Here is an 11,876-nt window from a genome sequence, read left to right on the forward strand (position 1 = left end):
CGCAATTCAAAACAGCGCCTAAACTACAAGGAGTTCCGACACATTTTTGTCAAACAACTTAATTAATTATAAGAAAAAGTTGAGGGACGGCTTTCAAAATTTCTCATAGCTGAGGGTGTCTTCTTCATTTCTCCCAAAACCCCCTTAAACCCCTTTTAAGATTTTAATTAATTAATAATTAACTCCATTCAAAAGTATATTTTTTTCCCTTTTTTTTTTTTTTTTTTTTTTTTTTTTGCTATTTTAAACTTTTTTGAAACCCTAACTCCCCAATTTTACCTCAACCGATTCGCCCGATTCGCGATCGCTATCGCGTCTCCAATGGCGATCGTTGTGCGATCCATCGCTTTCTCCTCCCCCAAATCCCCTTCAAAACCCCACCACCCTCTCCATGGCCGGAGCAGGGCGTCATCATCATCAGCTGCTGCGAGAGGAAGCGCTTTTGGAGTCCGCTATAAATATAAGCGACCCCCCCATCCCCCGTGAGCTCAATTTGTTCTCTTCCCCTCGAAGATCCCCCTCTTTGCGTTCACGGGAACCTCTGAGGCCCCACCCCCAACACCCTCCCCCTTTGGGGTTTTGTGGGGGGTGGATTTTGGTATAAGACAAAGCCCCAGATCACCCTTTGCACATCTCTTTCACCACCCCACCATTTGGGGTTTATTTCAAATTTTTTGAGGTTCCTTTGAAGGATAGGTTTCCGTGAAGTGTCGCTTTGCGCTGTAAAAGAAGCTTCTTTGGGTGTTTCCTTTGGTTAATGCTTATATAGATTGGTAGATTCTTATTTGATTCATATTTCTCTGTTCTATTGGGTGGGTTCTTCTCTCAGATTCCACAAATTTTTCATTTTTTTTGTCCAATTTGGTTTTGTTATTTATCCTGTGGGTTTCTCTTCTATGCCACTTTAGATCCGTAAAAAGAAAAAAAAAAATCACATATTTTGGTTGTTCTTAGTGTCCTTTTAACCTCTTATCATTAGTTGCGTACTTTGATCCCATAAAGTTCCAATTTTTCTCTTTTTATGCCACTTCAGATCCAAAAAAGGAACAAAAATCGCATCTTTTGGTGTTCTTCTTAGTGTTCTTTTAGTTTCTTCAAATGGCACCCAAATGGTTTTGTTTCCTTGTTCTCTTTTTATTTGCGACATTTGTTAATGTTTGTGCAAAGGAATGCACAAATACTCCGACGCAGCTTTCGTCGCACTCCGTCCGGTACCAGCTTACGACCACCACCGATGAACACTGGAAATCGGAAATGCTCTCGCACTACCATCTAACCCCGACCGACGAATCCACGTGGATGGATTTGATGCCGAGGAAACTCCTGAACAAGGAGGCCCCGGTCGGAGAACTCGACTGGTTGATGCTTTACAGAAGCATCAAGAGTTCAGGCGCCATCGATTCGTGGCAAGGAGGGAACTTCTTGTCGGAAGTTTCGCTCAATGATGTGAGGATCGATCCGGATTCGATTTATGGGAGAGCGCAGCAAACGAACTTGGAGTATTTGTTGTCGCTGGATGTGGATCGGTTGGTGCATAATTTCCGTAACCAGTCCGGTTTGCCGGCGCCCGGCAAACCCTACGGAGGGTGGGAGGCAGCCGATGTTGAGCTTAGAGGGCATTTTGTAGGTCAGTAGTCGCTCAATTAGTATTGAATAGTTGTTGATTCAGTTTCAGAATCCTTTTTCTGATTTATTTTCTCTGCAGGGCGCATACAAGTTGGAATCTTGAACTACTAACAACTTTATAATTGTGCATAAATCACTTCACTATTGTTGTTTTGGCATATTCATAGTTTAGGATGAGTGTTATTTATGTTTATTTATGCAGATTCAAGTCAATGGTTTTTATCTATCAAATTTGAGATATTGCTTGAGTTAAGAGTATTTTAATATTTTCCGAACACGTAAAAGGGAATTATGAAAGATTTTGTATAATTCTATCGCACGACAAACTGAGCCGCCTTTGTCTTCTTCGACTCTCCTTTCATGACTTTTGTTTTGAGCGACAAAATATTATCTCTAGTTGTATTAATTTCTCTCCATGTTGTTATCTATGTATAGTGAAATTTAGACTATTTAGCACAGGAATATTTTGAAACGATCATTTTCTCTTCAGAATAGAGATGTTCAAAATATTTTGGCCTACTTATACTAATTTTATTTTATGGTTTAGTACTTTAGTTGTACCGTTTTCCACTTCAGCCCCAACCCTTTTAATTTTTGCGGGTGGGTCCTTTTGTGATGTTAACATTCATTCTTGCTTTGTTTACTGGGCAAAATCTTTATTACTCTCTGAATTTCCCGTCTTACTGTGATGTAAAATCAAGTCGATGTTCTCTTGTTGCGTTTGCAGGGCACTACATGAGCGCGAGCGCACTCATGTGGGCTAGTACGCATAACGATACTCTCTACGGCAAAATGACGTCAGTGGTCGATGCGCTCTATGATTGCCAGAAACAAATGGGCACGGGATATCTTTCTGCTTTCCCGACCGAATTATTCGACCGCTTTGAAGCCGTGAAGTATGTTTGGGCACCATATTACACCATACACAAGGTAGGTGCTTTACATGCTAGATCATCATTAGTAATAAAATGAGTTTCTTTTGCAAAACTCATTAAATCCTTTTTTTCCCCGACTTCACAAACAAACCTACTTTTACCTTTTGGCTATTACTTTTTATTTGAATAATAAGTTAATATTGATGTTTCAACAGATTATGGCAGGCCTGCTCGATCAGTATACGTTTGCTGGGAACTCGAAAGGTTTGGAAATGGTGGTTTGGATGGCCGAGTACTTTGGGAATCGCGTGAAGAATGTCCTACAGAAGTACACTATAGAGAGGCATTGGACGTCCCTCAACGAAGAAACTGGTGGAATGAATGATGTTCTTTATAGGCTCTATACTCTAACAGTAAGCTTCTTTCTTTGATCTTTTAAGCGATTAACTTTCTCTTTTGCGACAATTTAGCTGACAAGTCACGGATTTAAGTGCCCATTCGCGTGGGCCGTGCCGACTGTGCTATATTGTGCCCATCGGCGTGGGCCGTGCCGATCGTGCTATATTGTGCTAACAGAATATCAGCATGATATGGCTCCTGTGCCGATGGCAAGGCTCAAAGGCCTCTTTTCATTGAATAAATAGTTACCTCAATAAAGTGCAAAAGATTTGATAAGTACATATGATAAGCAATTAGAATATATTAATGCTAAAGATAACAAATATTTCATATCATAGTGTGTCGGCACATAGGTATTTTTGGGACCAACACACACGGCACGGCACACATTGTGCTAGCAAGTTCTTGGCATGATCCCGTACCACGGCACTTAAATCCTTGTGATAAATAATTAGATTTTAGAATTATCTTCATTCATGGACGCATTTTGGAATTATTATTTAGGTTTGGCGTGCCAAGATGGGAGGTTTTAGTTTTTATCTTTCGTTTCCTCTTTGTAGTCTTGTTTCATATGGGATTTCTAAATGCTTTTTGATGGGTTTATGCAGAAAGACGAGAAGCATTTGATCCTGGCACATCTTTTTGACAAGCCGTGCTTTCTTGGATTGCTTGCTGTTCAGGTGAAAAATAAATTCATTCAATCGAATGAAATTTCTACTTATTTGTGTATGTATGTTGGTATGAACTCTATTCAATAAACAAATGGTAACTCTATGAATATAAATGGGTTATACTTTTCAAAATTCTAATTTTTTGGTATTCAAAACGTTGCAATAGATTTTTCCTGTTTTTTATCTTTTAGTTGGCTATCCAAATATATGTTTCTGTTTTTTAAACCGTTCAAAGGTAGATTTTTCACCTTTTTTTTAAAATTTCAGGCTGATAGTCTTTCTGGGTTCCATACCAACACGCACATCCCAGTCGTGGTCGGTGCACAAATGCGATATGAGATTACTGGTGATCCGCTTTACAAGGTAAAATATTAGTACATACATTTTCGTCGTCTTATTTTGTTTGGTCACATAATGCTTTGTTCTATTATAGAATAAGAAAACCTTACTGCACCTTTGCTTTTATAGCCGTGCACAATCAGATATTTAAATATATAGCTCTGTGAAGCATGAATTTTCATGTATGTCCCTTGAAAATGCATTTTCGTACAAAAATACCCTAATGAGCACTAATGAGCATGTCTCTTTTGTTATTATTATTTTTGTATTTAAAACAAATGTTTGATTATTTAGACTCTTTAGTAGCGAAATTGGATGAATCTGATTGTGCCATTAATTCGCTCAGGAAATCGGAACATTCTTTATGGACATTGTGAATTCGTCCCATGCGTATGCAACCGGTGGAACCTCCATCAGTGAATTTTGGTAATTGTATTATTAATGAAGCTTCCTTTTAGGAAATTAAATTACATTTCATCCTTTTTATCAACTGGATGTGGCATCTATTTTTCGTACAGGTCCGATCCAAAACGTTTAGCCGACACCTTGCACACAGAGAATGAAGAATCTTGCACTACTTACAATATGCTTAAGGTTGGTGAAAAAATTTTTAGAATTGTTTTTGAACGCAATGTAAGAAAATTCCAACATGGTGTAGATATTGGGTGAGAATAAAAATCTCTATCTTTCTTAACAGTAAATTATTAAGAACTTTATTACTCTTTTTTTTACATTGCTCGTATCTACGCAGGTCTCTCGCCACTTATTTAGATGGACGAAGGAAATTGCATATGCCGATTACTACGAGAGAGCCCTCATAAATGGCGTCCTTAGCATCCAACGAGGAAGGGAACCTGGAATTATGATCTATATGCTTCCTCTGGGATCAGGGCAGTCGAAGGCACGCAGCTATCATGGTTGGGGAACAACGAATGAGTCATTCTGGTGCTGTTACGGGACAGGTAACGAAACATTTCCTTAGAGCTTTTATTCCTTTTAGGCACAATTTTTGGCTTTAATTTAGGTAAAATAGTATATCTAAATATTCATATGTGCCCTTAAAATCGTAGTTGCTTTTGTATATACCCTTAAATCTTGCAAAACCACCCTTCTTTCCAAAGCCTTTTTTTAACTGTAAAATCAAGTACCCCCCATGAAAGTGGCGATTCCCGAATTTAAGATGATGGTATTTTTTGTGAGAATCAAAACTTTTTGAGGGGCATTCTAATATATAGAGTTAATTTGGCCGTAGATTGATGACTAGAATGATTGTGCGCTATTAGTTTTACATTGTTGGCGTCCCTATTCGTTTCATATATGCAAACCGACATCCAACTTAAGCACGCTCTTTTGACATTATCTTTACTCCGCAGGAATCGAGTCATTCTCAAAGCTAGGAGATTCTATTTACTTTGAGGAGAAGGGAAGTACGCCCGGGCTTTATATCATACAATTTATCCCAAGTACTTTTAATTGGAAAGCCCGAGGGATTTCTCTCACTCAAGAAGTAAAGCCAGTTAGCTCGTCGGAGCCATTTCTTCAAGTTACACTCACTGTTTCTGCAAATGAGGTAAAGCCTATTTATCCTACTGTGTGGATTGTGAGACTATGCTACCTCTATTAAACCTGTGAGCGAAGCGGTGGATATTTTGCACAATGGAACACTGGAGAGGGCGGCAAATTGATGAAATCTTCGTGAATATAGCTCTTTTCCTTTTTTTTTCATTTTGTGTGCAATGGGTGTTGAAGATCTTTTATCTGAGTGTATGCTCCAAAAGAGTTAATTTGTCGTACCGTGTCTCGCAATTGCAGGGGAACAATCCGTCTTCGACATTGAATGTGAGAATACCATCTTGGACATCTCGAAGTGGCGCGAAGGCTGCTTTGAATGCTCAAAGTTTAGATCTTACTAATCCAGGTAAGTTTGGTCCTTTCTTTGACATGTATCTTTTTCTGCTGTGCAGGTCTCATTTCTTGCCTTAAATCTATGTAGTGTGCAGGTTTTCATTCTGTAACATTCACACAAAATAAAATGAAGGCTGCATTTTTTCACGTATATGTACCATATATCCCCATAGGAAGTTACATTATCTGCATATATTCTTAGGATTAGCCTCTATTTGCATATGCGCCACTAAAATTAATAGCTACCCCTATTCTGTGAGAAATAGCCAATATTTCTGTGCATGCCCCTCTGCTTAAGAGCTTTTGGCACTGAAATGTGGTATGAGCAAAGAGTTATACCACAAATAAAAGTTATTGCCAAGGTTTTATAGGTCCAAATATATATAGGCCCAAGGGTATAGCTGCAAATATAAGTATCTCAAGGGGTATATATGCAAGAATAATATTGAATAATGTTTTGGAAACTCATTAAAGGGCCTTTTTGCCCCTTTTGTAGAGTTTAGTGTCGTCTGATTGAAGTGTTGTTTGATTAGTGCTATTAGAAGCACTATATTGAGATACCCTCGACAGCTTCCTTCTTTCTGCAACAAAACGCGAAGCATCAAATTGGAGCTTCTTCTGCTTTCGACGCTCAAAATCTCATTTCTCCTTTTTTTCCTCTGCAGCGGAAGTCATAGATTTTTCTCTTTGCCACTTGCAGGTGATTTCCTCTCGGTCACCAAAAACTGGGCTTCAGGTGATACTTTGGACCTTCAATTTCCCCTCAGTTTGAGGACAGAAGCCATAAAAGGTTCGTAAACTCTACATATAAGTTTTTCATTCCATGAACGAAAAGTAGTTGTTCTATATATAAATAAAGACTGATTATTTTCTAAATTTCGTTTAGGTAATTGTTTTTCTTTGGTTTTCGACAGATGATCGACCCGAATATGCGTTGATTCAAGCAATCTTATATGGCCCGTACCTTCTTGCCGGCCTCTCAACCGGCGATTGGGATGTAAACGCGGGGAATTACAGCGGTATTTCCGATTGGATAACCCCCGTCCCATCTTCATACAATTCTCAGCTTTCCACTCTCACCCAACCGTCCGACAACAGCAACACCTTGTTCGTCACCTACTCAAACACTTCCCTCACATTGGAACGCCAACCCGAACCCGGCACCGACTCTGAGGTCCATGCAACGTTCCGAATCTACACTCTAGATTCGAAGGGCCGGCGGTCCATAGTAAATAGCCCTAAATTGGGAAGCTACGTGATGATCGAACCGTTTGATCTTCCGGGAATGGTGGTCACCAACAGCCTCGCAATCTCGAGGACGAAAGGCCCGGACACGGTGTTTCATTTGGTTCAAGGATTGGATGGGAACCCCAATTCGGTTTCGCTGGAGCTAGGGAGCAAGCCGGGGTGCTTCGTGCACGGCGGAGCGGGTTCTTCCAACGGGACGAAGGTTCAAGTTCAATGCCGAGGAAGTTTGAAAGACGGTGCGGAATTCAGTAGAGCGGCGAGTTTTGTTATTGTCGATGGGCTGAGATCATACCATCCGATTAGCTTTGCGGCGAAGGGTGCGAAGCGGAATTTCTTGCTGCAGCCACTGATGAGCCTGAGGGATGAGAGTTATACAGTCTACTTCAATCTGGGTGCTTGAGGAAAGTGTGGAGAGAGATGTTAGGATCTAAGAATAAGTCGCTGACGGCGATTTTTTTTTTTTTTTTTCTTTTGAATTTGCTTGGTGTACATAATCGAAATCTCACGATTTCGCTTTAGTTTAGTGCTTTCGTTAGCTGTATTTAAGTCCGTTTTTAGGTGGCTTATTTCTCCTCATTTTGTGCAGAATAAGAACTTCGATTCGAAGCATGATAAGCTCATGTATTGAATGAAATAAACATGCGATTTCTTTCGAGAAAGTGTTGTAAAAAGTATTGCTTTGATGGGTTATCTTTTTGCTTGTGTGTGCTTAATGTGATTATCTGCCAAAATCAGTAGAGCTCCTTTTAGGATAGACAAAAGAAAAAAAAAAATCAAATATTTGATTCCTCCTGAGAGCGTACAAATGACTTCGCGACCATGTTTCAATTCGAGGTCAAATTCAAATTCAGTTAAACATTATGCTTTTACCATCTACTATATATATACACACTAAAAGTTATACAGAATCATTGTACATTCGCATTATTTTCGATGATGGGAGCATTCAATCGAGGAGTTTGAAATAAAGATACAAAAAATAAATAAATAAATAAAGTTATAACAAACGGTGGAAACACAATTTAAGAGTTAAATCATGTTGTTTATTATTTCTTTGAACATTCCTTCACCAATAATGACCAAAGTTTCAAGGCCTAATATATTTGCACAAAAGCTTTTTACTTTACAGCAACTCGGGAGCGGGAGCTCTTGAACCTTGGACTGCAATAACTGTAAAAACAGAAAGACGCAAAGCAGCAAATTCTTTTCAAATTCAAACCGAAAAAAAAAAAAAAAGTTCAGAATTTAAATATTGCTCACTTCGGAGAAAGACGAAGTAATAAACTCAGTTTTGAGATTCACATGATAAAAGCTATTTTGCCCCAAAACAATCCAGTGAAGTTAAGAACCTGCAAGCCCTCCCCATATAATCGCAAACCAGAGATGAGAAAAATCAAAAACTTGTTTTTCACAAAGAAATCTTACTGTATAAGAACCCAACTAAAGAAATATACAACATTCAGATTCAAGTCCACAAGGTCGGTTAGCATTCATTCAATGTAATCTAGATTCCAAAATTTAGGATAGAAAAATGCTAATGAGATACAATTTGTACAATCAAAGAGCTCTCGCGCTAATGCGATGCATTTGCAGGTTTGTCAATAGAAACGCTATAAAGAGGAACAGACATTTGATTTACCAAAAGCAACATCTTTTTCTCTTCTTTTTTTTTCTTTTTTTTTCTCTCTAGAGCAGACAAAAGACTTCCACACAGTAGGGTTCGGTTTACTGCAAATGATTACATCTCTTTTTTCCTGCTTTTAGATGATGCTTACTATCGCTACTGCTAAGATTTATACTGAAGGTTTATCTTTTACGCCTTTTCGACTGCCTGTTGCTTTCAATCCTTTGCTGCACCTTCTGAAACTCTTCTTCTGTGGGTTCTGAAGAAGCGTCCGCATCGTGCTTTCCCATGATAGAAGAAATGATGGAATCAAATTGCTCTTTCCTCTGGGTTCTCCGCTGCATGATTGCTAATGCCAAATCTTCGGTTTCTTTTTGCTTCTTCTTTGACCTATGAAGATTCCAAGAATAAAAAACAAATAAATGAATAGTAAGCTCATAAGAAAAGCTGATTGATGATTTGGTGAACATAGTCTAGAAAAAGAGAAGCACTCACTTCACTCGCCTCTTTAGAGGATCAGTGGGAGGCTCCATTTGAGAAACTCGCTTCGCCCATTTCGCGTAAGCTTTAGTTGACTTCAATTCACCTAGCACGAAAAATACAGGGAAAATTATCGGCACCTTCGTTCTAATAATACTACTATATACACTGTAAAATTATGAAGGAAAAGGGAATTAATGTCATTTCGAATGGTTGCAATAGAAAATCACATAAATATTATAGGCACTTTGGAGTTAGAAGATGCTAAACAAAATAAAACTTAAAATATTTTTACTAAAGAATGGATAAGATATAAAAGGTTGTCGCATGAAAAATGACATACCATCTTCTATTGCCTCGTCAATTATATCCTTAAAGCGGTGTGAATCCAATTTCGGGTCAGAACAAATCATAGAACAAAAAAGCCTGACAAGCAAACAGTTAGAGGTTAAAGACTTCCTCTTTTTTTATTCCTTTTTAAGGGGTACAGCGAAAGTATTTCACTCCAACTATGATTTTGCCCCTAATCTTCGCCTACCTGTTCATATCGCCCTTCAATTTTATATAGAGGTCTTTAAGATCCTTCTTTTCTGAATCTGACCCTCTGTAGTTAGCTTCGAACTCTTCAATATCAGCCTCTGTGACCTACATATAATAGAAAAACGCTTCTGATAGATATGTATAGGAAAAGTCGTAGGCTAAAATTCAGAAAATGATGAATTTGATTATTGACGTACTCGCTTATACATTGACCTAAAAAATTCTTGGAGATTTTCTGCAGCTTTGCCGACCAATGCCTGATAAGTTTGGAAAATTTACATAGCAGAATAAATAGAGAGGGAAATTAGAACAACTATTTTGCAAATAAACTTTTGTAAGTTATTTTAAACTACTTACGTCGTCATCAGCAATACCAGTTTGATCATATAATGCCCTTTTTTCCTCATCTCCAAGAATAGATATCACCTTTTGCAACAGCTGAAATTTCTCTTTAGCTTCCTGATGCAACGCAAAAGCTCAGGTTTAGGTGATGTTTAGAGGGTCCTCTTTGTAAAACAAATGAGAGTAGGTGTTATAAATGTTACCTCATCGCCTGGGTTCTTATCGGGGTGCAGACGCAAAGCCAACTTGTGGTATGCTTTCTTTATTTCTTGTTGAGATGCTGATCTCTCTACGCCAAGGATCTATACCCCCGTAAAAATAAAAAGCAATATCTTCAATGATACTTACACTCAACTTTAAAGCCATAATTACTGCAGTATTTGCCAAGCAAAGATGTGAAATACCTGATACCTCACTTTCTAAAACTACAATTCAAGGATAACTGGAAAAAAGAAGAGTACCATTTGGGTCGAGCATAAGAATTAGAAGATCAAAATCTCCAATTTTAGTTTTAATAATACACACCGTCTCATTATATCACCTTAGTGTGTGTGTGTGTGCGCGCGCGCGCTTTTTTTTTTTTTCAAAACAACTCTGTTAAATCTTATGATTGCAATCACTTTTTAACAAATGAAACTATAGTTTATTGATACAATCAACAACTAATAGCTAATTAGACAATCAAATTTAACAAAATACCCTACTTAGTTAGATGGAGCAACTCAAATAAAAATATTTAAATATAAAAATTAAATTGAAGTCGAGGGGGTGTGCCTATTTCAAAATGTCCTACAGTTGAGGGGATCTCGTGACATTATCACTAACATTTTTTTTTGTTTCTGAAAACATGATTTAACCCCTATTGCATACTTCCACCAAACAAAATTAGCGTTTCCCTAAAATCGCAGATCAAATTTGGATTTTTTTTTCTTAAATGAAACAACAATACAAATACTTCAACCAATTAATTGATGGAACAAACACCCATCGTCCAACAAATTGAAACCCTAACCTCAAAACAGAAAAACCAAATAAAAAAAAACTAGTATTTTATTGAACAATCAAATATTTTCCTCCTACTGATCTTTCTACTAAACAACAACAACTACGACCTAATTAGGGCTTAAAAAAAAAAATCAAAATTGGATTTTTACTAAAATCCTTAATATAAGGAACACCCATTCTCCACAAATTTGAAGCCCAAACCCCCCCTATTCAACCAAATAAAATTTAAAAAAAAAAAAAGCAAAACCCTATCATCATATCGCACTCGATAACTCCCAGCTCCCACTAAACCAGAGCTTAAAAGGAAATTGTCGAACCCTAATTTGAGATCCCTATTCAACCAAATTTTAAAAAAAAACAAATGATATCGCACTCGATTATTCCCAACTACCACTAAATCGGGGCTTAAAAGGAAATTGACGAACCCTAATTCGACATCCCAACGATCACAAAAAGGCAAAAAAGGGGCCAAAAAAAAAAAAGGGATTCAAAGCAAACCCAACCCACCTCGTCCAAGCTCTTCCCTTCAACCAAATAAAAAAAAAAAAAAGCAAAAAAACCCTAGCATCATATCGCACTCGATTATTCCGAACCCTAATTCGAGATCCAACGATCCCAAAATGGCAAAAAGCGGGCAAAATATTGGATTCGAAGCAAACTCACCTCGTACAAGCTCTTCCCCTCGGCGTCGCCGCCGAGGGCGGCTGCGTAGGGGATCTCTCCGGCGCCGCCTTCGTCCTCGGCATCGGCGTCGGCGTCGGAAACCCTAACCCTAGTTTTCTTTTTTCGCCCCATTTTCGCCAATAATAAATAGAATATATT

General features: G+C 38.2%; 2 protein-coding genes across 2 annotated transcripts; one reads left to right on the forward strand and one right to left on the reverse strand.

Annotated features, from left to right (window-relative positions):
* LOC109724716 lies at positions 301-7,746 on the forward strand. The gene is made up of 12 exons (XM_020253634.1): positions 301-1,627; positions 2,354-2,556; positions 2,717-2,914; positions 3,509-3,580; positions 3,839-3,934; positions 4,257-4,336; positions 4,429-4,504; positions 4,662-4,872; positions 5,284-5,480; positions 5,723-5,828; positions 6,516-6,605; positions 6,730-7,746. The coding sequence occupies exons 1-12, from the start codon at positions 1,099-1,101 to the stop codon at positions 7,461-7,463; spliced, it is 2,592 nt and encodes an 863-aa protein (XP_020109223.1). The 5' UTR covers positions 301-1,098; the 3' UTR covers positions 7,464-7,746.
* LOC109724717 (chaperone protein dnaJ 6-like) lies at positions 8,526-11,876 on the reverse strand. The gene is made up of 8 exons (XM_020253635.1): positions 11,718-11,876; positions 10,253-10,351; positions 10,065-10,166; positions 9,905-9,964; positions 9,706-9,812; positions 9,511-9,593; positions 9,183-9,273; positions 8,526-9,077 (listed from the first exon to the last, which is right to left on the reverse strand). The coding sequence occupies exons 1-8, from the start codon at positions 11,847-11,849 to the stop codon at positions 8,870-8,872; spliced, it is 882 nt and encodes a 293-aa protein (XP_020109224.1). The 5' UTR covers positions 11,850-11,876; the 3' UTR covers positions 8,526-8,869.

Source organism: Ananas comosus, linkage group 19 (assembly GCF_001540865.1).
Source record: "Ananas comosus cultivar F153 linkage group 19, ASM154086v1, whole genome shotgun sequence".
Classification (NCBI taxonomy): Eukaryota; Viridiplantae; Streptophyta; class Magnoliopsida; order Poales; family Bromeliaceae; genus Ananas; species Ananas comosus.